Source organism: Drosophila ananassae, chromosome 3R (assembly GCF_017639315.1).
Source record: "Drosophila ananassae strain 14024-0371.13 chromosome 3R, ASM1763931v2, whole genome shotgun sequence".
In the NCBI taxonomy this organism is placed as follows: Eukaryota; Metazoa; Arthropoda; class Insecta; order Diptera; family Drosophilidae; genus Drosophila; species Drosophila ananassae.
This window is the reverse complement of record NC_057930.1, coordinates 11338909-11361288: the sequence shown is the minus strand read 5'-3', so window position 1 is coordinate 11361288 and position 22380 is coordinate 11338909. Positions and strand designations below refer to the sequence as shown.

At 40.4% G+C, this 22380-nt stretch overlaps 5 protein-coding genes across 7 annotated transcripts; 2 read left to right on the top strand and 3 right to left on the bottom strand.

The window, feature by feature from the left end:
• Positions 1 to 147: 147 nt before the first annotated feature.
• LOC6503512 (F-actin-capping protein subunit beta) lies at positions 148 to 2145 on the top strand. Its single transcript, XM_001965263.4, has 2 exons — positions 148 to 374; positions 642 to 2145. The coding sequence occupies exons 1-2, from the start codon at positions 372 to 374 to the stop codon at positions 1467 to 1469; spliced, it is 831 nt and encodes a 276-aa protein (XP_001965299.1). The 5' UTR covers positions 148 to 371; the 3' UTR covers positions 1470 to 2145.
• Positions 2146 to 2510: 365 nt separating this feature from the next.
• Positions 2511 to 6088, bottom strand: LOC6507039 (transmembrane protein 87A). The gene is made up of 10 exons (XM_001965262.4): positions 5851 to 6088; positions 5673 to 5733; positions 5510 to 5595; positions 5257 to 5451; positions 4474 to 4635; positions 4138 to 4421; positions 3864 to 4079; positions 3680 to 3800; positions 3457 to 3610; positions 2511 to 3392 (listed from the first exon to the last, which is right to left on the bottom strand). The coding sequence occupies exons 1-10, from the start codon at positions 5956 to 5958 to the stop codon at positions 3166 to 3168; spliced, it is 1614 nt and encodes a 537-aa protein (XP_001965298.1). The 5' UTR covers positions 5959 to 6088; the 3' UTR covers positions 2511 to 3165.
• A 118-nt stretch (positions 6089 to 6206) lies between these two features.
• Positions 6207 to 7092, top strand: LOC6503523 (39S ribosomal protein L48, mitochondrial). The gene is made up of 3 exons (XM_001965261.4): positions 6207 to 6328; positions 6392 to 6490; positions 6551 to 7092. The coding sequence occupies exons 1-3, from the start codon at positions 6317 to 6319 to the stop codon at positions 6983 to 6985; spliced, it is 546 nt and encodes a 181-aa protein (XP_001965297.1). The 5' UTR covers positions 6207 to 6316; the 3' UTR covers positions 6986 to 7092.
• On the bottom strand, positions 6999 to 11172 carry LOC6507028 (WD repeat-containing and planar cell polarity effector protein fritz). Its single transcript, XM_001965260.4, has 6 exons — positions 10441 to 11172; positions 9553 to 9853; positions 8545 to 9495; positions 7587 to 8484; positions 7367 to 7526; positions 6999 to 7303 (listed from the first exon to the last, which is right to left on the bottom strand). Exons 1-6 carry the CDS (start codon positions 10853 to 10855, stop codon positions 7191 to 7193), a joined length of 2838 nt encoding a protein of 945 aa, XP_001965296.1. The 5' UTR covers positions 10856 to 11172; the 3' UTR covers positions 6999 to 7190.
• Positions 11173 to 11757: 585 nt separating this feature from the next.
• LOC6507017 (mitochondrial carrier protein Rim2) lies at positions 11758 to 22154 on the bottom strand. 3 transcript variants are annotated; one of them, XM_014905106.3, is made up of 7 exons: positions 21499 to 22154; positions 14605 to 14833; positions 14323 to 14393; positions 14130 to 14261; positions 13797 to 14070; positions 13521 to 13738; positions 11758 to 12849 (listed from the first exon to the last, which is right to left on the bottom strand). In XM_014905106.3, the coding sequence occupies exons 1-7, from the start codon at positions 21543 to 21545 to the stop codon at positions 12723 to 12725; spliced, it is 1098 nt and encodes a 365-aa protein (XP_014760592.1). In that variant the 5' UTR covers positions 21546 to 22154; the 3' UTR covers positions 11758 to 12722. The 3 variants fall into 3 exon arrangements, with proteins under 3 accessions (XP_014760592.1, XP_001965295.1, XP_044572266.1); XM_001965259.4 differs by having other exon boundaries at positions 14626 to 14833; XM_044716331.1 differs by lacking the exon at positions 21499 to 22154 and having other exon boundaries at positions 14670 to 14833.
• Between the last annotated feature and the right edge of the window lie 226 nt (positions 22155 to 22380).

Here is a 22380-nt window from a genome sequence, read left to right as displayed (position 1 = left end):
ATAAAAATAAAAGTTTTAATATAACTTAAATTCAAAACTTGAAGTTTTTAAAGAAAAAGCTTATATTTTTCAATAATTACGGTATTTTTTTGTGGCCATCCGTTCAGTTGGCGCGCCGTTTTGGTTCCACTTTTCCCCCATTGGTGGCGCTGCTTCTGTTATCGATGAAAAGTAGTATCTATCGGCGTTTATCCACCTCTAAATAAAAACCTTAAACTAGATTATAAAAAAACGTCAATTTAGTGCAATTTATTGCAGAAAAAACAAAAAAAATTAGTTAGCCATAAGACTGTAATAGCCCGACTTCAGCTCGTCTGAAACATACCAACAGAGCCGCAAAGCGCGACAAAGGAAAACAAATCGCAACAAAAATGGTGAGTAATAGCCAAAAAATGACAAAAAAACAACAAAAAAAAGTGTCGAAGATCGGTGCCGCCCTGCCAGTGGCTAAAAGAAATTGGAAATTAATCCATAAAAGGGTCGGTCATTGGGGTGGAAGTGCGGGTGCCCAAAACATGCCCATATATGGCAATCGTGGCAACTGCTTACCGGTGGCCTGCCTCCCCCCACCCTCTCTCTTTGTCCGCTTATCTTCGATACAAATGACTCAAGTTAGTATGTAATGTACCGTTATCTTCCAGTCTGAGATGCAAATGGACTGTGCTTTGGATCTGATGCGTCGCCTGCCGCCCCAGCAGATCGAAAAGAATCTAATCGATCTGATCGATCTGGCGCCGGACCTGTGCGAGGACCTGCTGTCGTCGGTGGACCAGCCCCTGAAGATTGCCAAAGACAAGGAGCATGGAAAGGACTACCTGTTGTGCGACTATAATCGCGATGGGGACTCCTATCGGTCGCCGTGGTCCAACACCTACTACCCGCCGCTGGAGGACGGCCAGATGCCGTCGGAGCGGCTGAGGAAGCTGGAGATCGAGGCCAACTACGCCTTCGACCAGTACCGCGAGATGTACTACGAGGGCGGTGTGTCGTCGGTGTATTTGTGGGATCTCGATCACGGCTTCGCCGCTGTGATACTCATCAAGAAGGCTGGTGATGGCAGCAAAATGATCCGCGGCTGCTGGGACTCCATTCACGTGGTGGAGGTGCAGGAGAAGACCACCGGTCGGACGGCTCACTACAAACTCACCTCCACGGCGATGCTGTGGCTCCAGACTAACAAGCAGGGCTCTGGTACGATGAACTTGGGCGGCTCCCTGACCCGCCAGACGGAACAGGATGCGAATGTTAGCGAGTCGTCGCCGCACATTGCCAATATTGGAAAAATGGTGGAGGAGATGGAGAACAAGATACGCAACACCCTCAACGAGATATACTTTGGCAAGACCAAGGACATTGTTAATGGACTGCGCAGCACACAGTCGCTAGCCGATCAGCGCCAGCAGGCGGCCATGAAACAGGACCTGGCGGCCGCCATCCGGCAGCGCAACGTCAAGCCCGATTCGAACTGAGAGCCGAGAACCGAGCACTGAGCGGCTGAAGGCGGCAGCTGCAGCTGCATCTGCACCCGCCCTCATAATTCAATTTCAACATAAACCAACCATTTCGCCCCAATCTATGCGAGGTCTCTTTCAGACTCCAGATCGGATGATCGGATGTAATAAGATGTGAATTATATAGCTATTATATAGAAATATTACCTCAATGAACTGTGAGTCATTTTGTGTAATATTTCAGTTCAGCTCCAATTCCCCACTATTTCACACCCGGTCAGTAAGTCGGTCGGCTTCTGTGGGACTTCGCATCAGATGCGATGGGCAATAAGCAGACTAAAATTATGGAAATATGCATTTGTAGGCAGTAAAATTTGTTAAACGAGAAGAAAACAAAAAAGAATTGTTACACGAAAAAATGATTAATTGTAAATTTTTGCCAGCCCAGTTTACACTGTCAGTCCTATGTCATTGTTGCATCTTAGAGTCCTCCTCCAGCCCAGCGCAGAAATGCCAAACCTTCGCCGCCCTCAAGACAGTATCTTATAAGTATTTGTATCTTATTTGTAAAATGAATATTTTTTGTACCGAAATCGCTCTCAGAAATGAGATCTCAATTCAATTTCGGTTCTTAGTAATTTTCATTTGTGGACCGTTTATAATTCTTCCGCGAATAAATATTGTGTTTATTAATTGTGTCTGTGTTCTGTATACTCTAATAACAGTAAGGAGCTCGAAGCGAATTAGTTAAACGAACTAACTTCTTTTAAATTGTATTATTTGAAGAAATGCACATTACCTTTTCTTCAATACGCGATTATTTTTTATTAAAACATTTTTGAAGGCAATGAGAAATTTTATACAAAAAAAAAAAATGAAAAACTAATAAATAATGAAATAAATTAGTTTTGTATTTAATAAAGGGTGGGTGTTTAGTGTGTAAACTAAAAAATAAAAAATTAAACCCCATTAGTCATGCAATTTCTGATATTTACCTTGTGGACTGATAAGTACACTTTCCGATAAGAACCCCCCCTGACTAAAAAGAAAAAAACTTACTTTATATCTACCTTCAATACACGATTGCATTTATTTATGAAAAAATCTTAATTTTTTTGCTTGAAAATAGATTTAAATACGTTACGGTGTGTGTGTGTTGTGTCGTATTTGATAGTGTGCTTACGTAGGTAATTATTTTTTGAATTATTTTCGATTATCAGAAGATAAAGATTGTGTTCTTTTTTTCTTCATTAATTATAACAGAATCGTACATTTATATCGTTTAGATCGTTTTCGCTTTGTGTTACCAGCTATATACAAGGAGGCGACAAAGTTTTTAGCTCATCATTTAAATCAAAAATTGAAATTTAAATCGAAATCGAAATCGAAATCCATTAAGTTTACGATTCGTCGCATAGTTATCTACAACTTAGACTAGGTATTATTACGAATAAGTTAGATTTATTTAGCGGGAGGACGTGAGCGTAGAAGTAACTACGATTACATACAATATTTTACACGGGTTTTGGAGCAGGGAGAGATGCCCATCTCCGACTGGTATGGGGAAGATCAGCAGTATAGGAAAGCAGTAAAAGTTCTTGGTTATAAATAAAAACACATTGCGCATTTCAGCTTTACTGCGGCACGACCCGGAAGTGTGAATGTGTGCAACAAATATGCATAAAGTCTCTTAGGTCCAGCGAAAAGTCACAGCTTATTGCATTTTGGAAACCTCAAACTTGGTGTTGATGATCTCCTCATCCGAGTCGAGAACTGGCAGAGCCGGATCCACCATTGAGGATGGTATATTCTCCTCCACCCAGCGCAGATCATCCTCCTCGGTTGTGGTGGCATTTCGCGTTGCAGTTGAGGTCTTTGGAGTGCCATTCTGGCCGCGCATCTTCACACCATAGGCATCAGCCACAAACTGATCCTCCTCATCTGTAGAAATACAATTTTTTTGTTAATAAGCATTAAGCATTAAAGGACTATCTATCTATCCTACCCTCTTCGTCTTCATCCTCCGGGTTGTCCAGCAGAGGCGTGAAGGCGTAGCGTTGATTGTTATTCGTGGGTCGCCATAGGATCATAATCACCAGCAGCAAAACGGAAAACAGAATGTGCCAAAAGCCAGTGTCGATCCAGATATCACGCCAGCCCTAAGCAGAAACAGAATATGTAAAAATTACAGTCTTTTCCTAATTTTTTTGATAGCAAGATAAACTCACAGGCGTACAGTTCTCGGTTCTACGCAAACGCAAGGCAAACAGCATAAATATGACGGAAGCAATAACCGCAAAGATTAGGGTGTTGGTGAAGTGCCTGTACAGCGATAGCTTTACCATATTCCTAAAATAAAACAAGTCTAGTTGCTATAAAGAATCTAAGATGGCAGAGGGTTCACTTCCTCACCTTCTCAGTCGAAGAGTTCGGGTAGTCTGGACGAGAGAGGTGAAGATCCACCAGCAGATACCAGTGTCCAGCACTGCCAGGGGTATGCTGGCCACCAGGAGCTCACTCCGATCACTCTTTACGTTGGTGATGCGCAAGTAACTCTCCACGCAAGCCAGGACAAAGTAAAGAGTGCCGACTCCCACGACGCGGTGCAGCATGGGTCCCAAGCGGGGTCTAAAAAAGATAATTTTAAAGACAATCTTAAATAGTTTTAAGAGAGAGTTCCACTCACTTGACAATTCCAAAGCCCAGACTCATTATGATGACCAGCATCCTGGCCAGAGTGCGCTTGGCGCAGGACACAAACTCGGCCACCAATTCGGCATGCTGGACAGCCACTCCCGTGTTGGTCAGAGTCTGGTATTCGGCGTAGAAGAAGGCCTTCTCCAGCATGCCCAGCAGGATGACGCCACCGATCCAGAATTGAATTCTCAGCAGATCTCGCCACTGGGCGAACGAAACAAACAGCCAAATGATTCCGAAAATAACGTAAACAATGCACATTATCAAGTAGAACTGTAAACAAAAACCATTAATATAGAAATTCGAATATTAGTCAACCACTTACTGGTAGGAATGGCCAGTCTATGGCCGATATAAATCCGTGCGGTCCAAGGAACTCAATGTGAACCACGGCGCTGAACTGGGCTTGGGATGGCACCGGTGTGATGAGCACTTCAATTTCGTAGATTCCATCCTCTTTGACGCTCGCAATCGGGTTTGTTGTGGGCTAAAAAAAAGTTAAGTTTGTTTTGAAAAACGAAAACAGAATGTCTCCAAGACTAATGCTTGGATTTTTCTACATTTTTATCAGAAGTACGTCGTTTTTGCTAGACAAGTTGAAGCTTTTTGTGGCGTTACGACTGTAGGATACTCTTTACTATTATTTTAAAATATATATATGGAATTAACATGCTCCAGTACAGAGTATTACAAGTTTTCAACATACTGAAATTCAATTCTAAGCCTTTTTAAGGATTAAAAAAGAGTCCTAAACATTTAAAAGTCTTTATGTTGAACTACAAACTCTTTTTCATGCACATTCCATGTCTCTTATCTAGACTTTTTTTTAGTTTCCAATTAAAATTATCAATCTATGTTATAAGAAACGGAAGCGGAACACCAAGACATAGTTCTCTAACAAGGTTGCCAAGGAAACTAATGGCTAACTTTCCACATAAACGGCATACCCGTCATGCCACTACCCGTCAAGCACCCTATGTTCGGGGAAACGATAAGCCCCCATAACTGATAACGCGAAATACAAAAAAAAAAGACACTTCCAATTGGCGGTGTAGTAACCCATATAATTGCACTCCCACACTCCCGTACTGAGTCATGTGAAGCTCACCGAAAGCGGGTGCTTGTTCTCCTTCATGGGATGTTTGGGTTCCGGGGTGGCGGCCAGTCCCTCCGCTGTCTTCTCCTTGTCCGGCAGGAGAGCGATGAGGCCATTGTTACAGGTATACAACTTGCTGACCACCACTAATACGTTGTTTATACTAGCGTTTTGTTGCTGGGCGGGATTCTCGGCTATGGATTGGAGCTGAAATGGAGTCGTTGGATTAGAAGAAATTAAAGGGAAGTAAGATGGAATAACCCACGATGCGATCGTCAAAGATACAAGGATGCTCTGTCAGCCGGAATGTTATGTTCAGGACCGTCTCCACCTTGGAAATGCATCCCTTAACTGGAAGCAAGAAAGGGTGTGGGAATTAGAAGAGATTGGGGCTGGGTAGTAGGATTCGTCACAGCTCGTGTACTTACTTTGTGCGTAGATTTTCGTATTGGCCAGCAGGGGACGTTGCTCCCGAATGTTGGGAATGTCCTGCAACAGAAAAGGAATCGAATTGATTACGTAGCCGGAAACAAAAGAACCCGACATGCGGCATACACATATTTGTTTTGTTTCTCCGCGGGGGAGGATGAGAGGCGAAATTCTTACCGTAAAAACGGGGATATCCACAATGCCTGCATCGGATTTGGCGGATGTTGTAGTTGCCAAAGTGAGTAGCGCCAACGCGACTACCAAAAGCGTTGACGTTTTCTGCATTTGACGTGTTATATACTCCCCACAATAGGACCCTAAATAAATAAAAATATTATTTCCTCTGCTATTCGGTTGGCGGATAGTGTGACCAGAGTTCGAGTGTGTACGAATCAGTGTTGTTTAACATCAAATATCCAATTGGAAGGCGCCAGATGAATTATTTGAAAAAATTAATAATTTCTGAAATTATCTTTAGGCTTAAAAGTTTTCACAATTTATATTTATTATTACTATCTTACCTTAATTCTCAAGTAATATTTTTTTCACCTTAGTTTCAAATAAGCACTGTTAACACTCTGTTAAAAGTGCCCTGCTTGCGGGATAACAGCTGTTGTGACATAACCTGACTAAAACCGACAAAATGCTCCGAAGAGTAAATAAACCAATTTAAATATGATAAATTGTTTATTAAAATGCATATTTTTGTACGTTTCAGTTGTTGCCCACTGTGTGCCGGACGTGGCTGGTGCCGAGGACCACAATCACAGCCGTGAGAAACACCAGTGGCAGTGTTTACGAACCGGATTATCTGGAGGTGGGTTTCTGGTTACATTTTTGTCTTTTTGGATCTAATTTATATTAAAATACTTTGCAGTCCCTTAAGCCGAAGTTCCCTCAGTACGAGAGCCTTAATGTCCAGATCAAAGGCTATGACTATCCCCAGTTGGAGAGCTACCAGCGCTTCCTGCACGGTCTGGCCGAGTACCTGGAACTGGATGTCTCCGATTGCTACGCCCTGCCGCCCCAACAGACCCAGGTGCAGCGCCTGCGTCCGAATTCCACAGTCATCGAATCAGAGTACAAGCTGACCACCTACGAGCGCAACCTGCAACTGAACAACGTGGATGCCCCGGTCTATCCTCAATTCCTGCGCATCGCTCAGGCGGCACTGCCGGAGGGCGTGAGCTTGCAGGTGCAGGAGCACACGGATGACTGTGAAGAGCGTCGCTATGTGCCCGACAAGGAGCTGCTGGATCTTAAGTCTGAGCTGGAACGAATGGGCGGCGCTACCCCCACCAAGAAGAAGTAGACAGACTCCTACATCCGATTTGGCAAACATCTAATGCTAAGCTTTAATAAGTAACTTGTATAAAGTGTAGAGCGGAACTTAATGCATAAAGAACTTTCCTATTTAAAGCTTTGCACTAACTAAAATGGACGGCAGTAGTTACAAACGAGTGGAAGCTCTAAACCGAAAGCGTGTAAACTTAGAAATTGCACTATGAATTATTAGCTTAGACCACCCCGAAGTGTACCACCTTAATAGACGACGACGAGGAGGAGGCGTTTTTGCTGCTGCTTTGTTTCGATTCTTCATCCCTCCGTCGTGTCGGTGGCTTGGTCATATCTGGAAGGGAATCATAATTAGTTCCTCTTCGTTAAATGGAAAGTATGATTTCGAGAAACATACTTGTAGTGATTGGATTAAAATCCTTAAGATACTCATCGTTCGGATGACAAAGTGGCAGGCTGTCAGCAAGTTCCTTCTTAGGATTGGTCAGATGCCGCGTGGCAGGCCTGGAGTAACCATTCCTCTTGGGTGGCATCGGTTTCTCCTTCCGGGGAATCTCCTGAACGAGATTACAACTTTAATACATAATGTCTTGAGAAATTCTGATTCAAAATCTTACCGGCACCACAGCCACCTGTATGGTGTCCGAGAACTTGACCTTGTTCTTCTCGGCCGTTTGTGTTTTGGCACTGGGTGTGGCTGCCTCGCCGTTCGCCGGCGCTGGATTGGCCGGATTGGAAAGTATAGAAGCAGTTGGCTTCTTGGCCAGCAATCGCTTTTGGTAATCCTCGCTGGTGACGTTCGGTAGCATGGCAGGAATATTACCAGACACCAAAGGGTGCTGATAGAACTTCGGCTGATAGGCTGCCGCTGGTGGGGGAGATGTCGCTGGCATGGTGTATTGCGCTCCAGGATCCGGGACATGTTGTGGCTGAGGCCGAAGCGGTGGACTGCTGGGCATGGGAAGACCCACAGTCTGATCTGGCACATCCTGGGACCAAACATTGCCATTCGTATTGGAACTCTTGACCGGCGCCTGGTGGAGGCTGTTGCTCTTCAGGGACAGGCTGGCCAGTGAGGTGGCTGGCGGTGCTAGGGAAACCTTCGGCAACGGCGGCCTCAGCTCCGGCTTGGGTATGTTGATCTTGATCATCTCGGCATTGAAGATCTTTGACTTGAAGGAGGGTAGCGGTGGCACGTATGTCTTCATCGTCGGCTGTCCTTGCACCAAACTAGAACCCGTTCCCAGTCCTGATCCTGTTTCCGTGCTCTGGCCACGCATTAAATCGGAGCAAGTTGATTGCGAACAGGCCGACTCGGAGCGCAGGTCACAGGTGAGGCTTAAATTTCCATTGGCACGGTCCTCCTCGTGGATTATGGCAGCGGCCTGACTGAAGGCCACTTGGGAGAACTCCCCCAGACTGGATATGCACTTGGTCAGGTTGTACAGATCCATGAAGAGGTCGTAGTCCCCCACGTCCTGTGCAATTTCAAATGCCTCCGAAAAGAGGTTCTTACTGCGGATATGGAATAGTTATCATTAGTTGTGGATTAATGGAAAAAATATGAAATCTTACCGCAAAAGGTAGAAGCAGAAGCGTCGCTTCAAGTCGAATACCTGATCACTGAACTCGTCTTTTGTTTCCTCGGAGAGATTGTGGGCGAACGTCTTGAGGGCTCGGGCCATCAGCTCGATGCGGGGCCGACGCTGATCCCCGCCAAAGAACACATAGTTCGCTATTTTGTGGAGTGTGATGAGACACATGGCGCCGTAGGTCTCCCAGTTCAAGGCGGCCAGGACATTCACCGCCCGCTCCGGTTGCTGCAGTCGCAGATACTTGTCCGCAATGACGTCCGCTGTGAGGCCAGAGTTGTGGATATCCCCTCGCATCCCGGCGCCGCCAAAGATTCGCATGCAGGCCAGCGGTCCCTGCTCATAAATCAATAAGAGAAGACAATCGGTCTGGGCGTAGGTGTGCTTGAAGCTGCTCAGGTCCGGTTTCCGACTGAAGGCTACGTTCAGGAGCGTCGGTTGGGCCACAAAATAGTGCGACAGATCCAGGAGGTTCAACGGGGTGACACTCTCGCTGACCAGCTGATGACCGATGGTGGCCAGGGCCAGGTCGAAGCACTGCAGCACGGATCGCTCGTTGGCCACGCACAGCATGGCGGAGTCACAGTGCCAGGCGCACTGATTCGGAACGATCTCGATCTGGTTGACGTACTTCGTCGACTGCTGGACCAGGTCGTGCAGGCAGATGTTCCGATCAATGCTGCCCAGGAAGAGCTTCTCCTGGTCGGGACTAAAAGCGAACGAGCAGATCTGGGCTCCCATCGGTATCGAGGTAATGGCGGTGCGTTGCATCTTGCCGGCGGCCAGTTCATAGGAACAGATCTCGGCACTGATGTCGCCCTTGCGCGACACCTTCTGCTCCAGGGTGATGATTTGGCTTTCGCTGCTCCGCAAGAAGTCCACGCAGAGTGGGTCATTCTCCGACCAGCAATAGGCAATCGATTCTAACTGCAATCTGCAAAAGAAAACAGGGATTAGAGTGGTCTAGTCTCTGGAGAGTCTAAGAGCTTACCCTTTAATTTTAAACACATGGATGTTGGCTCGATCCTGGTCTCGTATTGTTGGCCTCCAGGGATAGACCTCGTTCTGCGATGACTGCGTCCACACCACAAACAAATCGAAGCTTCCATTGACGGTCAGGTGACGGGCCAGTTTGCGTTCGGTGGCTCCCGGGATAATCACGTGAAAGATGCGGGGATCCATATTGGCGATCTTCTCGGGACCCTGTGACCGTGAATTTGGACGCTGGAGATGAACCACCGTCAGCTGGTTGGTATTGTAAGCCAAGACGATGTGGGAACGGGTGAAAAAAGCTGAAGACAGTACAAAAAACGAAAGAAAAAACAACAAGCGACAAAGCTGAATGAGTGACTTGAACAAAACATTGAGGAAAGCTGTGGTTACTGTGGGGGGAGGGAGATTTCTTATGTGGCATGGGGGCATGGTGTGGGGTTCGCATATTTACAGGCAACAAAACAAGCAAGCAGATTAATTAAAAATTACAATAATTGCATGGCCGTGGATGTGTGCGTGCCGGGCTGTGTTGGTGTGGGAAAGTGCAAATCAAGTCGCACTTGTTGCCGATGCAAATTTCTCCATAACTGCACCTCCGGAGCAAGGCCACGACATCAGACATACACTAATGCCTAGCCAAGCTATAGGCTCCATCATATCTTGAGAAATACTCTCTTTAATATATTCGAAATAGGGGAGTAGTTTAGAAATTAAGAAAAGAAAACATTTTTGTTGGCAATTTATAAAAAAAAAGATGATCTTAAAGAATAATCTTTTTAAAATATATTATATATGCGAATTAGTTATAAGATTCAAAGAAGAGAGCCACAAGGAACAAATTACAACATAAAACCATGGGATTTGGGCCTCCCACCCGCCGACTCACCATCGGTGATGACCTCCGAGGCCAGTTTCCCCACCAGATACTTTTCGAAAACCATCCTCAGGATGTCTCCCGTGTAGATATCCACGCATATGTGGCATATTAGACCGTTGGCAAAGAGGAGGAGCACCTGGGCGGCGTCCTGCCACTCGGAATGTATGATTCTATGCTGGCGCAGTAGATCCTCCAGCTTCTTGAGGTTGTCCTTGAGTCGTCCAGCGGACTTACGACTGCTGTTCTTCAGAACGGCTAGTCCATTTCGACGCTCCGTGTAATCGCGCTTGGCCAGCGATATGGCGTCCTGCTGCTCCTGCTCCTTCTCACGCTGGCGCAGGTAGCGGAAGGCGCCCAGGTCATTGCCCTTGATGCGCACTTCATCTCGCAACGTGGTCCAAAAGTGGGTCTCGCTTAGCAGCATTGTTGTGGCATTAGATCGGATTGGACCAGATCAGATCGGTGGTAATCAGCGTTCGATTGCTCCGATTTGCATGGCCGCGGAATGGGTGTCAACTGCTCGGCAAGATGCTTTCTGGAACTCGCTCTTTTTTCCGTTTGAGGGTCTTTCCAGTTACCAGATTGCACTGTCTTCCACTTGGCCACTTGGAATATGTTTCGAATGTTTCTACTATTTACTAATCCGCGATCAACAGGTAATTTTCTAATTTTGTTGTGTTGTGATACACTTTTTTTGCTGCCCTACCACGACTGGCTGTGGTGAGTTTCGATCAGCTGTCTGGCTATCGATCGTCGGTTATCGTTAATCGATAGTTATTGGTAGGACCATTTATTTAAATTTGAAATTTAAAAATTTATATTTACTGGGATTACTCACAATTTTAAATGTTTTTGATTAAAAACACTAGAAGTATAAGTGATAGGTTTTGTTAAATATAAAAGTCAACCATGTTTTCCGAATTAATTTCTAAATTATAAACTAATTTTTTTTTGTTTATTTTTATTCTATTGTTAATATCGGGAAACCAGAACTTCGTAGTCCTAAAATACTTATCCGACAAAATGTCCTTTATCGTCATCTCGTGGGAATCCCCTTAAAGTCCCCAGGAGTTTCTCAATCTGGGCAATAAATTCCCCTCTATTCTCTGTTATTCGGACTACTGTTTATAAACTATTAATAAATCATATTATATCAGTTATCCTAACAAGTTTATTAACCTGGCAGGCAGTCTTTATGACCGACACAGTCTGCGATCGGGAGTTGAACTATGTTCGAGGGTCTGCAGACTTTCCAAACTGATAAGATAATGCGGTTTATTCACGACCCACTCCGACAAATGCGGCATTAAGCAATAAAGACTTGGATTATTTTTAAACAAAAATGTTGTATTTATTGATTTCACCATTAAATCAGATTGCAATCAATTATTCACAGTAGTTTTCTTGTTTCTTTGCTCGTTTTTAATGAAATACGTTTCGGGGGTGTAGGGGGCACTATAACTTATAGTGGTGCTCACTAACTAGTTAACTAATAAACTAAATAAACAGTAATAATAACAGTAAATAATAATAATAATAATAGTAATTATAGAGTAATGGTAACTAAAATGTATATCGCAATTTGAGGAAACTTAACGAAAAACGATTACAATTAAAGTGCAGCTCGGATCGGTTGTTACTATTTTATATTATTATTATATTTATATATAATTTAGCGGCTTCTATTGGCAACTGTGGCCGATTCAACATTTTGTGCTTAAAACTAACAAAACTACTAGGGGGGGAGCCATTGCGAACTCATCCATTGGACTCATCCATCATCTCATCTATTTACAATACACTCTGAGCGAATCGAATTCTATTTACATTTCTATATCAAAATATCAACCACGTTTATACATTCACATATAATTGTATCTTTAACTAAATAGCAGCCTTTTTTTTATGTTTTAGAAATTTTGATAACGTTTTTCAGCGAATCCATCCGAATATATAGCAGATTATGGCGTATATATGTTATTTTTTTTTTGTTTGGATTTTTTTTTTGGATTAAGGAGTAAGGATTCGTGGTGCGTGTTTGCTTCGTTGGCCAACGTTCAACGTTTAACGTCTCAAGTCTATCGAAATCGTTATTTGGTTGTGACTTAGAAGCTAACTAAGTTAACTAAGATTTGCGCTCGTCGATCGTCGTCGAAAAAAGGATTACAATTACAGATAGGTTGCAGCAGTCGCGTCTTCTACATATGCACAGATTGGGTTCCTCCATCAATTTAAAGTGTAGTAACTAGATCCAGATCCAGATTTAGATACAGATCCAGATCCAGATTTGTTTAAAAATCGTAAAACTCATTGGACTTGTTGTTGAAACGACGGGTTAGGACGTAGACCACAGCTTCGTAGGTGGCCATCATGATCGCCGTGTTGGGAATCTGTCGCACCAGCTGGGTGGCCAAGCCTCTGTAATTGAATATAGAAACAGATGCCACAAATTAGTCTGTGAATTACTGTGAGTTACTACGCAAATAGCAGTAATAATATTAATAACCCCCCCCATACTGAGTACACTGTGCCACCAGAACCAGAGTGTGATAATCAAATTAAGGTAAACAAACATACACATAAAAAAAAAATATTGCGACGCAAAAGAATAAGTTTAAATAGATTTCACGCCAGGCAGCGAGGAACAAATTCGTGGGTGGCGCATTATGATAATTCATTAGCAATAAAAAGCTAACAAAAAAAATATATTTAAGAAATGGCATTTTGCGAATATCTGCAGAGCATCCGTGTTGGCATCTTTTTTTTAGGGGGAATTTTTAGGGGAATATATTCTAGGGGAATATATTCTTAAAATATAGAAGTAATCTATAAATATAAAACACCTTTAAAATATGGCAGGTAGTCTTATTAATCAGACTCTATTAATCAGATCTAGATGGGATTCCCTTTAAATCAAAACCATTAAAAAGTGGTTTTCCCCAAGACGGAAGTCAAGAGATCACATGGGATTTCTTTTCAGAGGGGAACTACTATTATTTACTACTATAAATATTTTGTTTATAAAATATTTACAATAAAGTCTAACCCTTAACCTAACCCTTGTAGATTCTATTTAACTCCTCCCTCACCTATACAGTCCTGCCCTGCCCTCCTCCTTCCACACCGTGTGCAGTGTCTGCCAGAAGGAGTTGTACTTGTTGCCCTCCTCCCGCAGGCGAGTACGTGCCACCTCGTGGGGATAAGCGATGCAGGAGGCAATCGTCTTGGAGACGGCGCCGGCCATCATGAACTCAAGGAAGTCGCGGGAGCCCTTAGTGTCCGTATGCCTCTGATTTCGTTGCTCCAACTAGAATAAGTTTAGAATTAGTTGGGATTATAATTAGTTAGTCCAATTAGTATCTCACCAATTTCGATTTAATAAACTCGTAGATGACAAAGTGGACCATGGTCTCGCAGATGCCAAAATAACTGGCCGTGATGCCCTTGTAGAAGGCCCTAACACCGCCCTGGGCATAGACCCTTTCGATGCACTGCCTCACCGTCATCTGGACCTTGGAGTTGTAGTCGAGTTGCATCCGGGTCTTGACAAACCAAATGGGATTCGTGGCCGTGGAGGAGACAAATCCGGCACTGGCGGCACTCATGATGTGAACCAATGGCGAGTCACGTTCAACAAAGCTGGAAATTAAATTAAATCTATATTAGTGGGAACTGGAAGGCTTAAGAAGTGGACTTACCCCAAACTGTTGAGCGTGTTCTTGGTCTGCGAGTAGGTGCAGAAGTAGATGGCTCTGGAGGGGGCCACGCCCACGAGATTCGGTCCCAGACCTTTGAAGAGAGCGCGCGGACCCTCGTTCTGAACAATGTGTCTAAAAAAATAAGAGATCTATATAGTTTCTAATTTTTAAAAATAAAAAAATCACAACCCACCTCAGACACTGAATGATGCTCATGGACTTGGGTGTTGTCGAGGAGATCCCACAATGTGAAATGGCCATTATCTGCAAGATATTACAATTAATTAATTAATTAAGCAATTAAATTAAGAATTATTATAATGAAGATGAAGGTTTTGAAGTTATATAGCTGATTTATAATTGATTTTTATGATTTTTTTTTATGATTTTTTATTAGCGCTTGAGAGCTGGATAGTTAGGATGGTCTGAGGCATGAGAGAGTGAAGAGAATAGGTAATAAAGAATTTGGTACTACCCTACGCACACCCCCAATCACCTGTGGCTGTGATCTGTTACGTAATATCGTTGTGCTTAGCTTACGTCGTTGTTCCGGCCTAAGAAGCTCCGATTGGCCACCGTTCGCCGGTCCACCGCCGGCATTCTCCACCATCCTAGCCGGCGTCATAAACGCCGTGGAGCTCTGCAGACGCGTCTTAACCACCTCCAGGGGGCATGTGACCACGGCGCCAACAGTGCCAGCCGATCTATAAAGATATAATATATCAGAATGAGTAATTTGGTTTTCTTAAAATAGTTTTTAAAAAAATTTCTAGCAATCTTTCTCTCAAGAAATAATTATAATTTTAGTCATAAAGTTTAAAGTTTCAAAATCTCTATACTTCTTATGTTTTGTAACTCTTTAATATAATTTATTTCATCTATTTTAGAATATATTTTCTTTTATTTCTTTTCAAAAGATCTTTGTTCTCTGCACTTGTCTTAAAAATAAATACCATTTCGACAAACGACGCACGAAAATATCCATTTCCCAAACTCGTATTTCTTCGATTTGCGCCATTTGCTGCCCATTTCTACTAAAAATATTCCACCACTTAGTATATCCGACTACAAAATATGTTAAGTATAACAAGTCCCAATTCCATTACAAAAATCAATAACAAGTGTGGGCCTTTTTGATTGGCTGATTTGGAAAATGAATTGAATTTCTTGTCTTGTGGTTTGGGAGATGGAGGCTTCTATAGTTCATGCAAATTATAGACAATTTTCTATTTCGATTCATTGCACATGCCAAGTGCCATTGCAGGCGAAACAAGGTCAGATAATTGTTTACTGAATTGTGAAATTTGTTTAGACATCAGGGAGTAGGGATTATCATCAAGTTCCATAACCCTAAGACCTCCAAGCCTTGACTTTAAAGTTTCAGATAATCGTGTTGAAGAATTTTGTTTACATTTTTCCCTAAAAAAAATCATAATTAATTATACACGACCTTACCCAAAAGGCTCCCAAAAGAGCCAACACCGATTACTTCTATAAATATCAACAAAAACGCCAACTTGTTGTTATCTAGCATAGAGTATCTATAGGTTTAGCTCGTGATCGGCGACTTGTAAAGTGGCGGTTGCCAACTGGAGAATATTAAATTAAATTATAAAGAAACATGGAAATAAAGGGGCCATAAACCTACTAAGAAGAAAGAGTTATATAGCCGGAAAGTCAATTGTAATTTAATCACAAAGGCAACAACGAGACAAAGTTTGATCGATGAAACAAAAAAGGACAGTTGGGGTTTCAGAGACAGACACGAATGTCTCCCTTGGTTCTAGACTTTAGGAATTGTTTTCATGATTTTTTGCGGAATTTCACAAATCCCTCAGATGTTACAGAACCGGTTTCAACTGGCTATCAAGCGACCCGGGGCTCTTCTAGAAAGATAACCTTTGATGGCCCCCAGCCAGATGAATTGCAATGGCCGGGACTGGGACTGGGACCGGGACCGGGACCGGATTACCTTATCAGCTAATGATTCCCAGCTATCAGCAGGCCACGTCTATTAAACTATATAGTACGTCTATGGAATCTGGTATTCTAGTGGGGAATAATTGATCTGGAACCGGTAACACGCCACCATCTGCTTGACACACATTCGAAGATACTCTTCCCCCTCTCTATAACTCTCCAGCTCTCTAACCAAACACCAATTAATTGTGATTAATCAATGTATTAACGGGAAACTCGAGTATTGAATTTCAATTAGCATCTGCCGGAGCACATCACGCGAAAATAAAGCAAACTTTAGCAATTTTCAGTCAGACAGTTGGACAAACAATTCAAGGATAAGTCGGATTTCATGGGAATGAGTTTAATGACTTGGAAGTGATGGGTCTAATGGGATGTAAGTGTTGAGATCTAGACTGGAAACCAAGTCATGCTTCTCATAAGTCTTCAATATTATCAATAAAATAGAAATATTTAAATAATTCCAGTCCAGCAATATCAGTTTCCTATTTAATAAATAATTATTTTGACAATCTGTCATGTTTTTATGACATTATTTTTTCAAGAATTTAAGATCTTATATAGATGCCGTCTATATCTTATATAGATCGATGGCCTTTTTGGCGTCGCATGTGCAAAAATCGTGCAATTCTTAACCGGTTAATGTGCCATTTATCTGTTTTTTGACATTTTGTTTAAAAACACGCGCCATCCCACCCGATAAGAGTGGAAATTTTGGTGCCCAGCAGACATTGTTCTCGGTATGAGAGGAGGTCTAAGAGCTATGAGGAATCGTAATCGTAATCGTAACCGTAACCTTCACATGTTTCTGATAATTTCAATTACCGGACCGGTGCGTCATCTCCACCATGCTTGGGGTGACTTTTGTCCAGCTGCTTGAAAATGATTTCCCTTGTAGACCTCCTAGGCCCCACCAGACCTACCAGACCTGGCTGGCTTATCTAGTGACAACAAAAAAATACGCATATTTCGGTGCTTTTTGCGTTTTGCGAGACTGAAACTGTCTCTTATCAATGCGGTTCTTATTTTGATGATTTTTGTGGCTATTTTTGATAGCAAAATCGATGGAAAATTTCTCATTTTTTGTTTGTAGGTCAAAGGAAGTGCAAGGGAACTTGTATTTATAGATTAAAAAGTGATTAATTTAACTATTTTATAAGGATTTAAAATTTAACAAAAGAAAGGATATCTATAGTAGAGTTACTCGACTGTATGTTACCCGGTACTCTTCTCTTCTGTACCCTTCTACATATTCCAATTCTTCTATAAATAATTTTAAATGTAACTAACCTTTTAAAGTATATTTATAAAGGTTATATTGCTAAAAAATGTGGTTTCCTATTTTTGTATAATTTTTTATATTTTTTAAACAAAAAACTGAAACAATTCAGGGTGGAAGCATATTAAAATCTCTATAACTTCTCTAGTTGTAGCTGATTTGATGAATTTAACTGAATTTGGCTGAATTTTGTTTGGGAAATTTCGCATCAAAATTTCAATAACTAAATCTGTATCTCTTATAGCTCTATCTCTTGTAGTCTCTAAGATCCTCCCATTCATACAATCGGCAGTGATTTCTGATCCAGATCTAGATATATAAACTTTATGGATCGAAAGTGCTAACTTCTCCTTGTTACATTCATTCCCACGAATATAATATACTCTTTTATTCTACAAGTACCGGGTATAATGATTTCTTTTGACCTACACCAGGGCTGAGATGTTTTTAATTGGCATTTAAGAAAGAAAACTTGGCACGAGACTTTATTAATTTCCTATCTTTTGACTAAAGAGACTCATTTTTATACATATTTCAATTATATACATATGTAGATGTTGATATTCTTTTAATAAAATTGGTGTCTAGATCAAGAGAAGATGCGGAATATGCCCTTGACACGCTTTTGAAAAAATCTAAAATTAAAAAAATCTGAAATTCTATTTTATTTCAATTGTAAATATTAGTTTTTTTTTTAAAACCTGGAAACACCTTGCTTTTTAGAGAATATCCTTGAGATACTATTATATATCTTATAGATCTATCTACACTCTCCCCCAAAAATATGCCTACGTGCGAAGCGACATGACGACGAAAAAAGGCCCAAAAGAGAGAGCCAAGATTTATGTTGTTTTGGCCGGGTCAGCCGACAAACAACCACCAAAATAAAGGCCAAAAACCAAAACAAAACTCAGCTGAGGGAAAATTACTGGTTATGAAATTTCACAAAAAAAAAATAATTTAAAAAAATGCTTTATAAATAACCGGCAGACATTTAATTGGCAGACAAAAATTTAATATTTATTTACAACTGATATTGTTTGTTTTGGTAAGACCCCCCCTTGAATGCCACGACAATGTTGTTTGTTGCATTCGATTGCCTTCAACTGAGTCAGTGTGCCAGAAAAAGTTTATTTGCACCGACCGTGTTTTGTTAGCCGTGTTGGTGTCTGTCTGTGTCTGTGTCTGGTAAGAAAAACCAAAACAAAATTCAAATCGCTTGCCAAGCTCAATTTAGATTGCTTTCTAGACAAATATATAGTATAAGCTATTGGTTGGTAATAGATATATAGAATATTTAGAGAATAGAAACAAATGTAGAATATATTTTGCCAAAAAGGAAAAAAAAAATAGTCAACTTTTGTTAGAATAAATTGCTAAGTTGTCGAAACAAATTTCACAATTGTCGCTAATTGCTGATTGTTGGCGATATTTTACTTAATATTTTAAACAATTTTCTACAAGAGTTCTATATCTTATAGTTTAAAATTTAATTTATTATTTTATTAAGTCTATAGGTCGTATAGTCTATAGGATCTATCCCTAAGCTCTTTAAAGCCATAAAGTTAATAATTTATGTTCCTTTTGTCAAGATTTTTTTTTTTTTTATCAAAATTGTTAAACTAGTTGCTAAGTCTTTGGCTAAAATATTAGTTATAATAGTTAATAGATACTTTGTAGAATCATTTTTTTTATTTCTGACCCATTTTGCAATCTTGATAGTCTCCTTATATAAGACCCAGTCGCCTTTGGAGGCTCTTGATGCTTGATTAGATGGATGCAAGTCGCTTAATTGTTTGCTTTCTGGCTTATTTATAGAGATAACAATGTGTGGCAGTGCAGTGCAGGGCAGGGCACAAGGCTGCTTTTGCTTTTGTTTCTGTTTTTATTCCAACGTGTGTCCCCAACACGAGTTTGCGGTTACAACCCCATTGGGGGCCTGAGGATTAAGGCTGTGTCTCTTGCGGCAACGTGAATTTCATTCCTTTTGCCATTTCTTTAGTTAAAGTATATAGTATAGTATGTATTATAGTATTTACAAACAAAGTCCACAAAAGATATAGCTGATATAGCATGCACTTGTGTGGAAGAAGTCTTACGACAATTTATTCTCACATTGAAACTTATACTACTACAGAGGTTGCTACTATAATTGTTGTTTTTTATATTCTTTTTTTTTGTATTTGTTGATAAGTGGCTTTAAGCTGCCGGCCGGCGAATTGGACGACCATTCAGAGCTCCACTGGAACTACCATACAAGGGGGGTGCTGATTAAAGGCCACTGTCAAGGCAAAAGTTAATAAAATACTAGAGACTATAAGGTATCTAGATTACTACTTAGTACCTACTTGGGTAGTAATCATCTCTCTGGAGAGCACTTTTCATTCTTCACCTTTTTGTTCACCTTTATAGAGAAAAAACTTCACATTCCCTTTAATATTAAACGATTGTCTGCCACCTTAAAAAAAAACACAAAAAACAGGCCCTCTATTTTTCAAGCCCCTGCACCTTATTTAAATACATTTCCCGAATGACCAGAGGCTCGACTTCGGCCTGGCTGGCAGTCGGAAATACGGAAACAAGAACAATAACTTAAAAGCTGAACTCTGGTGTGTATTTCACCTCACTTCCCACTTCACTGCACAAAAAAAAACTGAATAAAATTAATAAACAGGTTTATGAGCTCAGAATTAAGAGTTTAAACATATTTTCAAGGCGTATTATGCAATATTATCAATGAAATATTATTAAAAATATAAATATTAAAAAAAAACAACAGGAATCAAGACAATTTTATAGAGTATATAGATACTTATAGAGAGAATCTTAAGCAGAATTATAAATATTTGCTTTAAAACATTATTAAAATATTATATTTCTTAATTTTAATTCAATTTTATTACTTTCTCTTTAATCTATATTATTTATACTTTAGAAAATTTACTTTTTGTAAAGAAATAACTTATTGTTAATCAATAAATAAATAAAAAAAAAAATTTATTAAAAGAAAAACCAAAGTTAAAAGTATTTTGAAGTTAATATAAATTGTTAATATAAAATTGTTAATATAAATATAAATATTTGCTTAAAAATATAAGTAAAATATAAAAAAAATAATTATTTACTCGTAAAACAATTATATTTATGAATTTGAATAAATCTATATTACTTCCTCTTTAATCTATATTATTAATTACTTTAGAAAAAATCACTTTAGAAATAAATAAACAATAAAAATAAAATCTTTGTTTGAATGCACAACTAATATTCCCCTTAGTGTGTGCGTAGGGTATCTGTGAAAACAAAAATAAATGTCAGATGCGACAAGTCTAAAAATAGAAACCATAAAAGCAACAATAAAAGTAATAATAAAAGACTGAGAACTGAACTGAACAAACAATGCAATTGAGGCATTTTGTCGTTTTTAATGAAATTGAACATTGCTTTTGGGAGAAATATCACAAAAATCACTTTCAGGGGGGCACTTTTTTAGATAAAAGGGGGGAAGAGACCTCCTCCTGATTGTCTTGTTTATTTATAATTGTTTGTTTGTTGCATGTTTTTTGTTTTTCTTTAACATTTTATTGGTTGTACGTCAAATATTTGGCTTATCTGGCCAGTGATTTCGCCAGCTGTCGTTCCCGTAAAAATAAAACACGTGAACAGAGCATGTTGCCATAAAAATTTTGTTCTTAAAAAAAAGGGTATTAATGTGGTTCGTATAGGGATATAGAAAAAAAGGTATTTCATAATATTTTTGAATAATTTCATCATAAATTTCTTATGATTTTTAAGGTTATTTTTTATCATAAATTTGTTTATTATATTAAGGCTTTAGGGTATCTGGACTTCGAATATATCCTCCCTTTTTTTCTCCCCCGGATTCTGGCCTTTATTTCCTTTTTGGCAATGGCGCCAAAAATCCTCAATTCACATTCGCGATCATCGGAGGGCTAGAAAAACTAAATCTAATCGCAATTGCGACGTTCCCGGTGAGAATTAAACTACAAATCGACATGAAACCGGTTTCGCTTTAATGGCCTGACCTGCGATAAGACGCAATACTGGCTAGAAACCGGGAGAAAATTTAATAGATTTTTTTCCACTTACCCGCCGGCAATCAGATGGATGAAAGTATCTGCTGTGTTTTGGGCCATCTTCTTTAGCTTCTACTTTATCACTCTCTCTCTGTGCACACTCTTCGCGATTTTTTTTTTTGGGATTAATGAAATAGCTTTTGCGTAATTATCGCGCACTTGGATTTTATTCTGAATTTTTTTTAATTTTTGCAAAAACAACACTAAAAACACGCTTATTTTTTAAGGCACGTCGCGAAATAAAAAACGCGTGGGCGGCGAACGAGGGGCGTGGAGAGCGGTAGGCGGGCCCCAGAGCTTTGGGGTTCTTAACCCGCTAACTGCAATCGTTATACACTCTTTCCTCTCTTTTTTTTTTGTTACTTTTAACTTGTTTTTTATTATTTCCCCAAAAAAATAGAACCTTCGTCCTTGTTGTTGTTGTTATTTTGGTGCAGCCAATTTTTATTTTTTTTTTTTTCGGCAATGACCAGGTTATGCAACTGCAACAAAATTCACTGATAAGTCTTATCTTAAAGTAACATAAACGTTAATGCGCACCGCGCCAACTATATCGAGCACAGTTCGGTCAACTCAATTCCGACTCTTCAGGTTGGGGTTTTGTATGAAAAAAACATGGACTTTTTGAGACTTCTATGGATTGTCTTGGGGCTTATGGCACTATGGGAATATCTTGGGGTTTCCGATAGAAGCCTACGCGGTCCCACTTCGAATCAGCTGGGCCTACATAAGTTTGACCTGGCAACGTCGTTGGCAACACTAATTGCCAATATAAATTCTGGCGCTAAATCACAAAAATCTATTTTTACGAAAGAAAATATTAAACATAAAATAGAAACGTAATAAATTATAGAAAGGCACACTTTCAAATAAAATATTAATCGGCTCTTCATCC

Excerpts from the sequence above, each read along its gene's own strand:
- LOC6507039 (XM_001965262.4), bottom strand. The coding sequence starts at position 5,958 with ATGCAGAAAACGTCAACGCTTTTGGTAGTCGCGTTGGCGCTACTCACT. Across the intron at positions 5,734-5,850 it reads TGGATATCCCCGTTTTTACG|GACATTCCCAACATTCGGGA; the intron begins GTAAGAATTTCG and ends TTTCTGTTGCAG. Across the intron at positions 5,452-5,509 it reads GTATCTTTGACGATCGCATC|CTCCAATCCATAGCCGAGAA; the intron begins GTGGGTTATTCC and ends ACTCCATTTCAG.
- LOC6503523 (XM_001965261.4), top strand. Across the intron at positions 6,491-6,550 it reads ACGAACCGGATTATCTGGAG|TCCCTTAAGCCGAAGTTCCC; the intron begins GTGGGTTTCTGG and ends AATACTTTGCAG.
- LOC6507028 (XM_001965260.4), bottom strand. The coding sequence starts at position 10,855 with ATGCTGCTAAGCGAGACCCACTTTTGGACCACGTTGCGAGATGAAGTG. Across the intron at positions 9,854-10,440 it reads CTCGGAGGTCATCACCGATG|CTTTTTTCACCCGTTCCCAC; the intron begins GTGAGTCGGCGG and ends TACTGTCTTCAG. Across the intron at positions 8,485-8,544 it reads TTCTGCTTCTACCTTTTGCG|TAAGAACCTCTTTTCGGAGG; the intron begins GTAAGATTTCAT and ends CCATATCCGCAG.
- LOC6507017 (XM_014905106.3), bottom strand. The coding sequence starts at position 21,545 with ATGGCCCAAAACACAGCAGATACTTTCATCCATCTGATTGCCGGCGG. Across the intron at positions 14,834-21,498 it reads ATCCATCTGATTGCCGGCGG|ATCGGCTGGCACTGTTGGCG; the intron begins GTAAGTGGAAAA and ends ATATCTTTATAG. Across the intron at positions 13,739-13,796 it reads AGTTTATTAAATCGAAATTG|TTGGAGCAACGAAATCAGAG; the intron begins GTGAGATACTAA and ends AACTTATTCTAG.